The sequence below is a fragment of the Ursus arctos genome, unplaced genomic scaffold, assembly GCF_023065955.2.
Source record: "Ursus arctos isolate Adak ecotype North America unplaced genomic scaffold, UrsArc2.0 scaffold_2, whole genome shotgun sequence".
Taxonomy (NCBI): domain Eukaryota; kingdom Metazoa; phylum Chordata; class Mammalia; order Carnivora; family Ursidae; genus Ursus; species Ursus arctos.
Window position 1 is genome coordinate 38,492,484 of NW_026622874.1, and position 10,960 is coordinate 38,503,443.

The following is a 10,960-nucleotide window of genomic DNA, read 5'->3' on the forward strand; positions in this document are numbered from 1 at the left end:
CTCTGCTCTGGTGGAAAGTTCTCTGGACCAGCAAGTCCTGAGACCAGAGAACCTTCCACAGCTCTCTCAGCGTAGGCCGCTGGCTTTGGTGAAGGCAGGCAGTCTTCTCCCTCCTCCCCGCTCTCTGGGAGGAGCAGAGAGGATTTTCTTTTCCCTCCCCTCCCTCCTTTTCCCCTCCCATTTTCTCTTCTGATGCTTGAAGTACTATGCAAAGGGCTGCATTCTGGTAATTCATTTTTTTAGGTTTAATCTTTATTTTAATAAATATTTTTAAGTGAAAAGTATTTAAGTTGGAGTTATGACCTGAGTGTGAAATTTCCGCTTCCATACATGCCCTCTGTGGGGGCAGTTGTTCTAAGAAGGTCACAGGGTGGGGGTGGGGGAGCTCCCCAGAGGCTGACAGCGCTTCCCTGTCCACAGGGAACTCCGCAGAGTAGGAGGTAGGGGTCCTACACCTGCAGATGGAAAAAAGCAAAGCAGTATGGCCATAGCTCACCTGTAGCAAGTGGACCTCATTCCAGTTCTCTGTGAAGGCAGCTGCACTCCCTACCCGCAGTGCCGTTCCTGTTCATCTGTTCCATCGCTTAAAAAATGCGTATTTGAGTGTTTTCTTCTCTGGCCTTCTCACCATCAGTCACTGGGCCTCGCCTGCTTTTGGTCCTGGGTAAATATCGTAGTGGTGTGGTAGGAAATAGTCGGTTCAGAACTTGGCGCTGAGTTCCACTTTCCTGGTTTCAGCATGGGGACCTCAGCAGTTAGCAGCTTGGGTTTGAGGGAAGGGTCGCAAAGAAATATTTAAATACATTAAGTTGCCTTTCTTCAGTACAGGGCACTCCTGACCACGTGTGTGGCCGTGGTCTTGGCTTTGAGGCTGTCCACTCAGGCCTCCTGCCTTCCCCGCACGGCTAGATGTGTTCTCACTCTTACGAGAGTTAGGGAACGGCAGTGAGCAGGTGGCAGGCTGGTGAGGGCCTCTGTCCCCTGGCGCGCCCGGAGCTTCACCAGCAGAGAGGGAACTTTGGGTCTGAGGAGAGGGATTTGGAGGCCCCGGATTGTAAGATCTCCTCTAGGCCCTGGCACTCCGATGGCAGCCTCTTTCCATAGATGTTTCAGGGCTGTTCCTGTCCGTGTGCTATAGGCAAGGATGATTTTAGGGCTCTCCAGATGCCTCGCCTCCTCCCCAGCTTGACGGCTGGCTTACCGGTTCTGACACCAGTGGCTGTCTTGCCTCGTTTGCCCAAAAACCTCTAATAATAGTAACAGGAATGATGCAGGGTCGCTGTGGAAGCTCTTCCTCTGACGGCCGCTCTTCGACCCCACTAACTGGGTGAATCCTCACAGCGCACAGCATGGGTATCCCAAGTTGTGTTGCCGACCCTGCTCGCCACCTTTGCCACCCAACAGTCCTGCTGGACGTGCCTGTCCTTTAGCGGGCTGGGGGACAGTGCTCCTGCCATCCCGTACCCTGAAGACAAGGCTGTGCCATTGTCGGGGCGAGCTTTGTGGGGAGGGCCAACAGGCTCTTCCGCCATTGGCAGGGTATTGGGGAGGCCTGTGCCTCTTGCTCCACAGCTCCTCTGACCACTATCCTAGAACCTTCTCCCCATTCCACCTCCAAGGCACTGACCCCACACTGAAGTCTTTCCCACTTGCCCTCCCTAACGTCGCCCACTCTTGGGCTCCTAGAGGCATTAATACTTGGAGATAAGGTGCTAACCTAGAGGGTTCCTTATCTCAGCCCCATTTTTTTTGTGAAGCCCCGTGAAGGCAAACATCCTCTCATCCCACCCTCTGGTGCCAGAGCCAGGTGTCCCCCAGGGCAGGGGAGCATGTGAGCCGTCCTGGGGCTAGAAGCCGGTTCTCCCACATTCCAGGGTGAGTGACTGGGTGGAGGGTGTGCCCGCCTCAGGCTCTTTGGGGGAGGCCCCCTGAAGGGCTGGGGAAAATCCTACCGCCAGAGCCCCAGGCTCTCCTACCACCCCCGGCCCAGTGGCCCAGTGGAGGGCCCCCCCCCCCCCCCCGGACCCTAAGCCCCTCTCCTAGGCACCCAGCAGTTTCAGGGACAAAGAGGAGAACATTCCAGAAGGTGGACTTCTTAGTTGTCTGGCTCTAGAGATAAAGAAGGGGGCAGCTCCGGGGAGGGGAGGTCACCATTTGTTTGAGGAGTCATTTCACCCACTGAGGTTAAGCTTGGCCACGAACCACCCAGGCTTGTGGCATTAACAAAGGAGGTGTGGAAAGAGACACTCATATCCTACAGCTTAGGTGCATAAAAAACTAGATCTGGAAGAGATCTGAGGGATTATTAAGTCCAGACCACCTTGTTTTCACCCGTGGTGAAACAAGCAGAATCCCGTAGCTGGCGAGTCACCTAACACACGCCTCCTGCCTTCTCTTCCCCATCCTCTGCCCCCCACACTCAGGGTCTCCAGTGGGGTCTGCGTTCATAGACACGAAGGACTCACTGTGCCCGTGGGGAGGGCAAGGGCCTGGCTGAGCCGCTGAGCGGGAGGACCCTGAAGCAAGACACGCCTGCTATCCTCGGGCAAGAGCGCCAGCACCCCCCCCCCCACTTAGCCAGCGCCCGTGTGGCCTGGGCAAGTCACGCAACTCCTCTGAGCTAGGATGTTCTCAGCTTTAAAACGGGGACAATCATACATTCCATACAGTGTTCTTGTGAGGATTAAGTGGAGACTACGTTACAGGTGCCTGGTAAATGGTGACTACTGGGCGTTCCATTTTCTTTGCGGAATGCCGGGACCCAGGGAGCCAGGCTTCCAGCCACTAGAGGGTAGCAGACAGGTGCCGGTCAACTGGGCCGAGGGCGGGGAGACTAGAAGGGAGAGCTGACAGCGAGGGATAAACACGGCCATGCGGATTCCAGCACCTGCAGCCGCCCCCAGGGTCTGAGGGCTCCGGCAGGGGCGGAGGGAGAGCCAGACCTCTCCAGAAGTGGCTGCAGCAGCCCTAGTGCTTGCATGGGGTGCGGGCAGGCAAAGCGTGCCAAGACGTTTCCACCGAAGTAGATGCCAGCGAGCACGCTGCTGGGGGCACTGGGGACACTGAAGACGCTGGGCCCCTGAGGCTAGGCTGTACGAGCCCATGAATACCGCCCAGCGTCTGGAGAGCCTTCCAGCAGGAATCCTGAGCGTTGTGGGAAAAGTTCCCAAACGCCACTCTCTGCTCTCCCTACTAGGCCCCCTTGTCCTCAGATCTCTGCCCCGTTTGGGGACTAGCAGTCCTCCTCCCCAGTTCCACCACGTTCCCTTCCCCCCTTCCAGCCCATCCCTGGCCTGGCCCCCCGGAGGAATTTCCTGCACCAGAGCGTGGCCGAAAGTACAAATGCCCACCCCAGCGACTCTCCTGCCCCCCGCCCAGGCCAGTGCCCTGTGCCCAACCCCAGAGGGTGCGGGATGACAGACTCTAACAATCATTAAACCAGCCGGGCCTGATTTCCCAGCACCGCCTGCCAGGATCCGGGCCAAGTGGCACAAAATATGCAAATCACCTGGGCCCAGAAGCCCGGTCTAAAGGCCAGGAAATCCCCTCCGTCCAATGAGCCAGCAGCTCAGGTTACCGCCAGCCGCGCTATAAAGGCCTGGGCTGGGGCGGAGCTGCCACAAGCCTCTATTTAGGGCGGGTGGGGGAGCACTTCAGAGCTACCTGGCACAGCTGCGGGCCGCCCGGATTTCTCGGATTTCTCGCCTGCCTGCTGTCCCTTAGTCCTGCCTGCCTGCCACACCCACACCCCGCTGCTCAGGTAGGACCCCCACCTGTCACATTGCCCAGCCTGGGCCCTGGGAACCCGGAGACAGGTCGAGTGGATGTGGAGTTCTAAACCCACCCACCGCAGCTCCGCATGGTAGAGCCCCTGAGCAGGAGTGGCGGGCAGTGGGAGTGTCCTGAAGGTCGCAGAGGCATTGTCTCTGGGAGGGACAGAGTGGCTCTGACTGTGCCAGTCCCACTCAAGGGCCCAGGGGGGCTGGGGGCCACAGCGGGCTCTGAGATCTTGGAGACCTTCATGAAGACAGGGTGTCCAAAGAGATATTGACCTTCACCACCGCCCCCCCTCCTTGGGGCTCCTCCTGCCCCAGGCTTGGCCGGAGGGGAAGGGGAGGACTCTGGCCTTCACCAGCCTTGGCCTCCCCGCCCAGGTAGCCTCATGGCTGCAACCTGTGAGATCAGCAACGTCTTTAGCAACTGCTTCAGTGCTATGTACAGCTCAGAGGAGCCCGCGCTGGCTTCTGTCCCTGCTGCCGCCACCTTTGGGGCCGATGACCTGGTGCTTACCCTGAGCAACCCCCAGATGCCTCTGGAGGGCACAGGTGGGTCTCAGCAGGTGGGATGGGGTGTTTGGGGGAGGGAGAGACACCCCTCTAAGAGCCTATTAGATAAATGGAGAAGTCAGGCAGGGAGGAAGGGTCCCCCCAGCAAATTCCAGCACTAGGGGCTGGAGGTGTGGGGTTGAGGGGCAGCGACCGACTAAGCGAGGTGCTGAGCGAAGGTGGTGTGAATGCCGCCCCCTGACCCTCCTCCTGGGAGTGGTCTCTGAGATGTGGAGGGGGGTGGGGAAGGGGGTGCACACAAAAGCCCAAGTGGACACCAGAAATGGGCGGTGAGGGTCCGGGTGACTCGGGCTGACCTGACGCTGTGCCCGGTCCCTTGTAGAGAAGGCCAGCTGGTCGGGGAAGCAGCCCCAGTTCTGGTCAAAGGCCCAGGTTCTGGACTGGATCAGCTACCAAGTGGAGAAAAACAAATACGACGCAAGCTCCATCGACTTCTCGCGGTGTGACATGGACGGGGCCACGCTCTGCAACTGTGCCCCCGAGGAGCTGCGTCTGGTCTTTGGGCCTCTGGGGGACCAACTCTATTCCCAGCTGTGGGACCTCAGTGAGTCCGGGCCGCTGGTGCCACAGGGAGCCCAGGACTGGAGGGGGAGGCCAGCCTCCTGCCCCTGTCTCCCTCCAGTTAGGGAGGCTGGCCTAGGGACCGGCCCACAGCCGGAGCTGAGGCCAGCGTGGCTGTGGGAAGGACCTGGAGCCCGAGGCCAGTGGGCACAGACAGAGAAAGAAGCCCCGAGGGGAGAGGGGACTGGGACGCCTGCCTGGGCTCTGACCCATCCTCCCTTCCTAATAGCTTCTAGCTTTCCTGATGAACTCAGCTGGATCATTGAGCTGCTGGAGAAGGACAGCATGGCCTTCCAGGAGACCCTGGGCCCCTTTGGTGAGAACTCTTCTTCTCCATCATTCCTTAGCTTGTCCTGTCCCATCTCTGCCTCTCCCCAGAGCGCTAGAGCTGACCCTCTGTCGCCGGAATTCTGTCTCCCCCAGCTAGAAAAACAGCAGGCCCTTGGACCTCTGGGTAGCCTAGTGTCCCTCCTGCCTGTTCCTCTGAACCTTGTCTGAACCCTTACCTCCTCTTCCCAGACCAGGGAAGCCCCTTCAGCCAGGAGATGCTGGAGGAGTGCCGGCAGCCCAGCCCCTACTTCCCCGGCAGCTACGGCCCCGGAGCCCCCTCCCCCGGCAGCTCCGATGTCTCCACCACAGGTGAGCACCCTCATCAGGGCCACAGCCCCCCTTCCCCCAAATGTCCCGCAGCCCTTGGTTCCCTGCACTAGAGCCCAGGCTTTTGGGAGGAACAGGAGCGGGCTGGGTGGCTTGTCCTGAGACCCCCAGCAGCCAATCCCCCAGAAGGTGTGGGCTGGCAGGGGGACTCACTCTGCCCCCATCTCCCCTAGGGACTGGGACTTCCCAGAGCCCCCACTCCTCAGACTCCGGTGGAAGTGACGTGGACCTGGATCCCAGTGACAGCAAGCTCTTCTGTAGAGGTGAGTGCAGGGAGCCTCCTGGTCCCCGTGGGCTGGTCCTTCCCCTCGTCCCTGCTCTCCTGCAGGGTTTCCCTCCTGTAGAGGAGCTGCCCCCTCGAGCCCCCCCCCCATTCCTTCCCCTCCTGACCTTGCACCTCCCCTGTCTTAGACGGCTTTCCCGACTATAAGAAGGGGGATCCTAAGCACGGGAAGCGGAAACGGGGCCGGCCCCGAAAGCTGAGCAAAGACTCTCGGGAGTGTCTGGAGGGCAAGAAGAGCAAGCACGGTGAGCTCCTGGGGTCACCCCCTTTGCTGGGGCCTGAGCGGGGTGGGCAGCAGACTCACGGTGGTGCCGCTGGTGCATTTTTTCTCCCATGTTCACTGGCTGTCCACACCGCTCCTCCCTCCCGCCATCATGGCTGTGCACGGGCCCAAGGCTGTGTGGTACTGGTCACCACCTCCTCGCAGAGCCTAGGTCGGTGGTCCTGGAGAGGAGGGGAAACTGAGGCTCCTGGAAGAAGGCCCATGGGACTAGAGCCCAGGTTCCCTGCCCACCCACGCCAGCTCTCTCTGCACCTGCTCTGTCCTGCCTGCTGGGACACCCTCGGTGGTGTGAGGGGGCAGCCGGCGGGTGCTGGGAGGGCCTGTGGGGCCGCAGGGGGCTCAGGCCGAGGACTGTGCCCCTGCTGCAAGGCCTCAGGCCCTGCTGTGCGCCAGCCAGCCGCTGGGAACCGCTGGGTGATGGCCCTGAGCTCCTCCTTGCCTCCATTTCGTGCTAGCAGCCTCCCTCCCCCCCCCACACTAGGCCTGGCTGCTTCTCGTCTTCAGGGGGCTACTTTTTCCAGGAAGCTGTCCCCTCGTCCCCCAGGCTGGGGCCAGCTCCCTGGTCCTGTACTCGCTAAGCTCTCACCACCTGTTGGTGTGTTGGCTTTCTCGCGGTGGCCCCCACCGAGCCGTGGGCTCCTTAGGCAGTAGCGTGTTGCAGTCACTGTCAAACCCCAGCCAGAACACCTGCGCTGTGTGGGAGGCAGTCCCCATGGTGGGGGTGAGCAGCCCCGCCACGGCGCGGCCACCCACGGGCAGCGTGCTGGGCCTGGCGGGGCCCCCTGGCCTCGGAGGAGAGGGGCTATCCCGGCCTCTGACCGAAGCCTCTGGCCTCGCAGCCCCCAGAGGCACCCACCTGTGGGAGTTCATCCGGGACATCCTCATCCACCCGGAGCTCAATGAAGGCCTCATGAAGTGGGAGAACCGGCAAGAGGGCGTCTTCAAGTTCTTGCGGTCCGAGGCAGTGGCCCAGCTCTGGGGCCAGAAGAAGAAGAACAGCAGCATGACCTACGAGAAGCTGAGCAGGGCCATGAGGTGAGCAGGGGCCGGGGGTCCTGTGGACGCTGCCGGGGACCGCTTGCCCGCGCTCCCGCGGCTCTCTCGGACCACCACCCTCCTGACAGGTGTGAGTCCTGCCGAGGGACGATAATAGTGTCCGCCTGCCTCGTGGGTTACAGGGTGACACGGAGGAAGCAGTAGCCGGCATAGCAAACACAGTAAACTCTGATGACATTTCTTTGCATGGTCTGCAAGGCGTGTCTGAGAAAAGTTCTTAATGGTGAAAAGAGCATGAGCCCAGGCCTCCATCAAGTCCTGGCTCTCCCCCTGTTGAATTAATTAGATTGCTTATCTGGACCTCAGTTTCCCCCTGAACAATCACTAAAGTCCCTTCCCGCCCTAAAATCACGTGGTTTCATGATAAGCCCCGGGACAGAGCCGTAAGATACAAAGAAGCACGGTTAGCCCCAGGGACTGTGGACGCCTTCTAGGCCAGAGTGCCAGGAAGGGGCAGAGACAGCAACTCCTTGCAGGAGGGAAGAAGAGGAAAGCTGCAGGAAGTGGGTCAGGCGCAGGCTGGAACCCAGGGGGCCAGGCCCCGTGAGCGTAACGGGGCCGGCGAGGGAGGGCGTCCGCAGTCCAGGCTGCTCCCCACCTGGGCGCGTCTGACCACCCTTGTCCGCACCCAGGTACTACTACAAACGGGAGATCCTGGAGCGGGTGGATGGCCGGCGGCTGGTCTACAAGTTTGGCAAAAACTCCAGCGGCTGGAAGGAGGAAGAGGTTGCCGGGAGTCGGAACTGAGGGTCCGAACAGGACCCAGGACCAAACGCGTGGACTTGAGGCCTGCAGCCCCTCCTGGGAGGACCACCAGGCCCCCACCGTTCGGGCATGCCGGGGCCGTGCCGTGGAGAGAAGCTGAGGTTCTGGGACCTTGTTCAGCCGTCATCCTGGGATCCGGGGCTCGTGGCCTCTCCTGTCTGCCCTCCTCTTGGAATTACGAGCGCTGGGGTTTGAGGTGACTTGTCGGCTGACCATAGCTGCCAGCGCAGCTCCTTTCACTGGTGCCTCCTCTAACCCAACCCAGACAGCGGCTACAGACAGTGCCTTCCGCCCCCAGATGCCTGGGCTGAGCCAAGGAGGCCAGGGGAAGCCGCAGGGGCGCTGCGAGAGGGGGCAGGACAGGGTCTTCCTGCCCCCTGCTTTCTGGACCAGCCTCCACCTCACTGCTTGGACTCCGCAGGCAGGGGTCAGAGCACTCCCTAATTTATGTGCTATAAATAGTCAGATGTATATAGAGATCTATTTTTTCTAAGACATTCCCCACCCCCCCGCTCCTCTCCCACCACAGGTTGTGGTCAGACAGACTGTTCTAGGCCCTCAGCTGGGCCAGTGAGGGGCGGGGAGATGCCTGGACCCTCAGGATGGGGCTCCTGGCTCCTTTCTCCTGTGAATGGAGGCAGAGACCTCCAATAAAGTGTCTTCTGGGCTTTTTCTAACCTTTGTCTTAGCTACCTGTGTACTGACATTTGGGCCTCTGGATTGGATGAGGCTGCGGGGTTGGAGGAGGGGCCAGGGCCAGAGGCAGGAGGCAGGAGGGGAAAGCAGAGGCAGGCCTGCAGGGTAGGGACAGGTGTCCTGGAGCAGGAGGGCTGGGTTTACAGACAAGCCGCCCAGGGGGCTGGAGGGCAAGCAAAGGAAACAAGGTGAGACTGAGAGGGCTTCCCAGGCTCCGTGCAAGCAAGGGCATGAGCTCGGCAAGCCAGACACCGGGCTAGCCCTGCTGCCGCGACACATTTGCTCGGTGACCTTGGCCAAGTCAGCCCTCTGGGCCTGCTTCCTTGCTGTAAGGCTAGGGTTTGGATCCGACACTGTCTAAGAAGTCTAGAATTACGTATCGAGCCTTGTGGAATAGACACTTTGGCATTCCAGCCGCGTTGGCCGTAAACGGAGAAAGCAAAGTGGAGATGAGTCCTTGGTGAGAAAGAAGGGGGGAAGGAGTAGACGTTTGCCAGCCTAGTGTACGCCAGGCCCTGTGCCAGCCCCTCAGCACATCTGATCCTCTCCCAAAAAGAGAGGGACACTTATCGCTTCCATTTTACAAACGCAGAAAGTGAGGTTCAGTAGGGCCGGCGACTCAGCCAAGGCTGCTGGGGCAGCACGTAGGTGCTCAGTAGCTTTTCCCCTGGGGTGTCCCCGGGGTTAGGGCTCCTGTGACTTAATCTTCAGTACGTTGCAGCACTGTGTTTACTGTCTCCGCAGTGACACTGCAGCCAGGCTCCAGGAGAGGACATTCTGCTAATAGGAGGCGTATATGCGGTTCCTCATGAAGAGTATCTTCCAGCAGAAAGTTCCTTAGGTCTGAGGCTTCGAATTCCATAGAGCACTTAAAAGGCATTTCGTAAATTCGAAATGCTGTTTCGTTGTCTTAGAAATACCAGATTATTCGCTGAAGGCTGTGGGTAAGGAAGGGAGCTTAGAAAACCAGACATGTGGAAGTGGGGCTTGCTCTGGAGAAACAAAGAACAGTAAAAACAGAAAGTGGGCAAGTTGGTTGGAGAGGGTAGTAGGGTCATGAAGGAAGCTAGAATCTTCTACCATTTTGGGCAAAGTGTTGCTATGGCTGGACAAGCGAGTTAGTCGAAGAGAGTAAGGCGAAGGGTAAGCCTCAGATAGCCCTGGTCTCCATGCCGGTCAGGCCACTTCTCAGCTGGGGAGCCTTCGGCAGCTTAGCCTAAGAATGACCTCATTTCTTGGAAATGAAGGCACGCTAGCCACTGTGCTAATTTCTCAGCCCATGTTATCTTGGGGGGTCTTCACACCCTAAAGAGACGTGACCCTTGTCGCCTGAAGTCGCCTAAAGTCGCCTAGCCAGGTGTGCAGGACGAACCGCAGGAACGCTGAGCACGCTGCCCTGATTGATCCTCAGTGTCTTCAGTTCTAAAATGGAGCCGCTGGCCCTGGGTGCTCACCGAGGGTCCGAGTGGGGGAGGGGAGCTGGGACCCCGGGGCCGAGCCCCTTCATCCTCTGCCGAAGGGCTGGGAGGCGGCTCTGGGCCCAGCATTACACGCTGACCTTTGTCCCGCCATTTTCCGTTTATGAGGTGCTTTCCTCATCCCATTATCTCATTTCATCCGCACCATAGCCCTTTGAGGAGACTGGGCGTCCCCCTGTCCCTGATGAGGCTAGTGCTGGTCCAAGGTCACCCCCGCCAGTGAGCCGGGGGGGGGGCCCGATCCAAGGGCTCCTGCCTCTGTGGGAGCCCGGGCGGCAGTACCCCCATGCTGCTGTCTGGGAGGGGAACCTGGGAGGGCGCCTGGGCGGCCCTGGCGTTGGGGAGGCAAGGAGGCCCCCCCCCATCCCGCTCCCTGTGAGGGGCATGTTTCTTATTCAAGATGGCTTTTGCCCCAACATCGCTCTCCACCCTCTTCCCCCGCAGGACACTGCAGAGCCCAGACCCAGACCCCAAGGCTGGCCTTTCTCCTTCCGCCTCCTTGCTGTCCTCTCCCTCGGGTGTCAGCCACCCTTACGCCCAACGCTCACCAGCTCAAGAGCCACTGAAGCCACTGAGCTGACCCCCGCCCCAGAGATGGGCCCCGTCTCCGCCCAGGGGAGTGTGGCTCCTTGGGTGGGGCCGGCTGTTTAGGTCCTGCCCCGGGGCTGCTGGTCACCTCTTATCTGCTTCTGTGGGACTGTGTGCGCTGCGGGGCAGGTCGGAGGGAGGTCACCCCTCCCGTGTTTGGGTGTGTCTGCTGGGGGCGGGGGTGGGGGGCCGGGCTTTGGCCCTGGGCCTCCCTGGGAGAGTTCCCGGATTCTCCCCGAGCCTACCC

At 60.1% G+C, this 10,960-nt stretch overlaps 1 protein-coding gene across 3 annotated transcripts; it reads left to right on the forward strand.

The window, feature by feature from the left end:
* Positions 1-3,636: 3,636 nt before the first annotated feature.
* ELF3 (E74 like ETS transcription factor 3) lies at positions 3,637-8,628 on the forward strand. 3 transcript variants are annotated; one of them, XM_026480658.4, is made up of 9 exons: positions 3,637-3,760; positions 4,155-4,325; positions 4,669-4,890; positions 5,137-5,223; positions 5,427-5,546; positions 5,738-5,827; positions 5,976-6,092; positions 6,970-7,165; positions 7,819-8,628. In XM_026480658.4, the coding sequence occupies exons 2-9, from the start codon at positions 4,163-4,165 to the stop codon at positions 7,931-7,933; spliced, it is 1,110 nt and encodes a 369-aa protein (XP_026336443.1). In that variant the 5' UTR covers positions 3,637-3,760; positions 4,155-4,162; the 3' UTR covers positions 7,934-8,628. The 3 variants fall into 3 exon arrangements, with proteins under 3 accessions (XP_026336443.1, XP_026336442.1, XP_048081289.1); XM_026480657.4 differs by having other exon boundaries at positions 3,637-4,325; XM_048225332.2 differs by lacking the exon at positions 4,669-4,890.
* The last annotated feature ends 2,332 nt before the right edge of the window (positions 8,629-10,960 follow it).

Bases quoted from the DNA above. Each gene is read 5' to 3' on its own strand.
- ELF3 (XM_026480657.4), top strand. From the start codon at position 4,163: ATGGCTGCAACCTGTGAGATCAGCAACGTCTTTAGCAACTGCTTCAGT. The intron at 4,891-5,136 runs GTGAGTCCGGGC...CCTTCCTAATAG, and splicing joins TTCCCAGCTGTGGGACCTCA to CTTCTAGCTTTCCTGATGAA. The intron at 5,828-5,975 runs GTGAGTGCAGGG...CCCCTGTCTTAG, and splicing joins CAGCAAGCTCTTCTGTAGAG to ACGGCTTTCCCGACTATAAG.